Source organism: Chenopodium album, chromosome 18 (genome assembly GCF_948465745.1).
Source record: "Chenopodium album chromosome 18, dcCheAlbu1.1, whole genome shotgun sequence".
NCBI classification, from domain to species: Eukaryota; Viridiplantae; Streptophyta; class Magnoliopsida; order Caryophyllales; family Amaranthaceae; genus Chenopodium; species Chenopodium album.
Window position 1 is genome coordinate 44,276,299 of NC_137851.1, and position 3,881 is coordinate 44,280,179.

Genomic DNA, 3,881 nt, shown 5'->3' on the forward strand with positions numbered 1-3,881 from the left:
ATGAAACATCCAATTTTGTCGGCAATGGCTCGTGATATTTTTGCTATCCAAGTCTCCTCCGTTGCCTCCGAAAGAGCTTTTAGTGCGTCGGGACGAGTTTTAGACGATAGAAGAACAAGACTAAAACCCGAAACACTTGAAAGGTGTGTTTGCTTCAAGGATTGGTTAGATGCTGAAACTCGTTCTCAAGATCGTACTTATGCACAAAACGACGACGATGAAGGAACGTCGACTTCTTTTAGTTCTTATACTTCTCAATCAACTCAATTGGCCGATGACCTTGAACCACAAGAAGACGAAGACGAACAATAATAATTACATTATTATATATTTACATTAAACACTATCGTACAATTTTTGTATTATCGAACTTCGTATTCCGTATAATAAATGAAGTTATTCACCAAATATTGTACGATTTTTAATTATCATTAATTATTTGTATTATCGATTTATCGTACCGGCTACCGGCATATAATAAACTAAGTTATTCTTCAATTTTTTGTGTTTTCGAATTATCGCACTCGTAATTTTTTTTATTATATGCATTGTTGTTTTTTGCTAAATTAATAAAATTGTTTTTATTTGTTTATTTAAACTTAAACATAATTAGATAAATAATTTATATAACCTTAGTTTAAATAAAGTTGTTCAAAACAAAATATATTAACATTAACATAAACATAAATTAATCACATTATTTATATAGAATTAAGTTGTACTAAAATATATATATATATATCGTTTTTTATTTACATTTATTATTTAAAAAAAAATTGACACGGTTTGGCCCGCGGCCCGGCACGGCATGGCCCGCCAGGCACGTGGGCCGTGCCGTTGGAAAGAAAGAAACAAAGGCAAGGGACTGTCTCTTCGCCGGCGACCCCGAAATTAGGACCGTCATAAAAAAAAAAGTCATAAACAAAACCCTAACACGTGTCAACCATAGAAAGAGTCCCTAGATTTCCACTATAAACATCTCTCCTCTCCTTCCTCCAACCCACTTCCTACCTCCTTTCCTTCACTTTCTCTCTCCTCTCCTAAATAAACCCCTTCATCTTCTCTCTCTTCCTAATCAATAACGATTTAACTCCTCCCTTTTTATAATAATCATTAATAATTACTAAACCCCATTATTATTATTACTACCATCATTAACAAACAATGGTGATTAGTAGCAGTCACAACAACAACAATGATGTAATATTGAGTGATGATGAAATTGAAGTGGCCAATGTTTTACTCGACTTACCGTATCTGATTACAAACACACTTTCCAGTTACCGATTTCCATATGATTGGGGGTCAAAGAAGAGAAGATCTGCGCTTGTTTTTCCTCCGTCGTATTCGCCGCCGCGTTGTCGAAGAAAAGTGTCTGCTCAACTGCCGCCACCACCGCCGCCACCGGTTAAGGCAGAAGCTTCTAGTCCTAATACTCCTTTGTCTTTCTCTCCTAGCGAGTCTGATTCTAAGTCTGTTATTGATCTCGATTTTAAGAAGAAAAAACAACCACCCTTGAATTTGGTATGTTTCTTATTTTTTTTTTAATTTAATATTTTAATTCCTGTTTTTTATTATTAAATTAATAATGATAATGTTCATGTTTGTTATTAATTGAATTTAAATAAATTCTTTTTTTTTTTTAGAGGAGGAAGGAATTGGAAGATAGCGTTAAGGAAAAAATGGTTACACAACAGCGTCTCAAAGAGGTGAGTTTTTATTTTATTTTATTTTTTTTAATTTTTAATTTTTAATTTTTTTATTTAATAATATTATAAATGTGACAAATTGATTCTTTGTGTAAAATTAATTAATAAAATTTTATTATTGTGCAGTCCCTCGACAAGGTGAGGGAATATCGTAACTCGCTAATGGTTGAAAATTCAATCTTGAAGGCTAGAAAGCACGAGGTAATATTTTATTTTTTAATTTCAAGTCGAATTCGAGTCTCAATTAGGGTAATTTGATTCATTCATTATAATCGAATATGAGTCGATTTTATCACTGCCTTTTTCATTAAAAAATTAAAACTCCATGAACATAATGAATTACATACAGAACTAAAATTATCATAAAGATTATCTCTGTATATTTCTTTTATTTTCCCAATAAATTAATCTTTCAACTGGAAAGTGGGACCCTAATTACTTTATTTATTTAATTTTTCCAAAATTTTTACAGCTAGTAATGCCAGCATGTACAACAACAACTCGAATGGAACAGCAACAACACCAACAAATAACAACTACAGTAGTCAATGATAGAGTACATGCGATTCCATCTACATCCAGTGAATACCACCATCAACCACCGTTGATTTCATCTTACGATCAGCGATCACCGTTGATTTCTCCTCTTTTTCAATCAAACGGTGGTGGTGGTAATGATTGGGTACATGCGAGTCCACTTCATCATCAACTAAACAGTGGTAATAATTGGGGTATACAATTCCAGCAATATCATAATCAATCTCAACCGTTGATTCTCAATCATCATGGAATGGTAAATGATCCACTGTATGCGGTTGCAGTGAGTGGTGCAATGCAGATGCAGTATCCAGCACCGTTGATTCCACGTCATCAGAATCAACGGCTGATACCTGATCTTAATATGGAGTACAAGGATCAGGATCAGGTTTGCAGAGAACGGAGAGCAGCTAGGCTTCACGCTAATAAGGAGAAAAGGCCACGTGTCAATCCGGCAGTTAAGTAATTTTATTAAAAAAAAAAAAAAGAGAAGATAATTTTTTTTTTTTGTATTATTTGACAATTACTAATGATGAGGATTAGAAAGGGGTAAAGTGTAAATTAGGAGAGATTGTAAGGGGTAGAATTAGAATAAGAAAAAGATTAACTTGAGTTGAAGATTTTTTTGAAGTAATGGGAGTTAAAGAAGGGATTGTAGTTTCCTGTTGCTCAAACTGACACGTTTGTTTGTCAATATTATTTTAATCAACTACAGTTGTTTTAGTTAAAATTGTTAAGTTATTAGATCTAGTGGCTGTTAACTTGGTCCTACTTTTAAGTTGGTACTGCACTTAGAGGTGTCAAACCCGAATCGACCCGAAAAAAATTATCCGTTTCGAACTGTAACCGATCAGATTTGATCCGAGAAATTCAAGACCCAAACCCGAACTGTAACCGAACTGAACTCAACCCGAATCCGAACTTGACCCGATCTGAACTTAACCCGGCACCGATTTGATCCGACCTAAACTCAACCCGAATCCGATTTGACCCGACCTGAACTCAACCCGAACCGATTTGACCCGACCTGAGCTCAACCCGATCCGAAATTGACCCGACAAATAACCGATCAGATCCGATCTGTTTTGACCCGAACTGATATTAACCCGACCCGATTTTAACTCGATTTGATTTTTTCCCGATCCGAATTTAACCCGACCATAATTGATTATTGACCTTTTTATTCAAGTTCTTATAATATATATTTACTAATTATTAATAAGTTAACTATTTTACTACAAAAAAATAGTCTGAAGTCTTAAGTTTACTACAAACCCATCACGTGAGACAATCTGACCAAAAAGTAGGTGGGGTCCATATAAAGAGCTCTTTATTCCTATCTCTCTCCTTTTTTCTCTCTCTACCATGTGTTTTTAGAACATTTTAATCATTGTTATGTATTTACAAATACATAACATTCCTTCATTACTACTTCCTCTACAACTGTGCATTATCCTAGAATTATAGGCATTATACATCGTACGGTTATATACACACTACATACATATGCAATAATTTATGCTCAAATAAAAAGAATGTACATAGTAACAATTAACTATCAATATGTATAATGTCAAGTTTTTAATACTACCTCCGGTCCAATTTACTCGCAACAAAGGAAAATTTTATGTCTCA

At 33.9% G+C, this 3,881-nt stretch overlaps 1 protein-coding gene across 1 annotated transcript; it reads left to right on the forward strand.

Moving 5' to 3' along the window:
* The first annotated feature begins 1,020 nt into the window (after window positions 1–1,020).
* LOC145590914 (uncharacterized) lies at window positions 1,021–2,920 on the forward strand. The gene is made up of 4 exons (XM_081647305.1): window positions 1,021–1,524; window positions 1,647–1,709; window positions 1,836–1,910; window positions 2,182–2,920. The coding sequence occupies exons 1-4, from the start codon at window positions 1,165–1,167 to the stop codon at window positions 2,710–2,712; spliced, it is 1,029 nt and encodes a 342-aa protein (XP_081503431.1). The 5' UTR covers window positions 1,021–1,164; the 3' UTR covers window positions 2,713–2,920.
* Window positions 2,921–3,881: the final 961 nt, after the last annotated feature.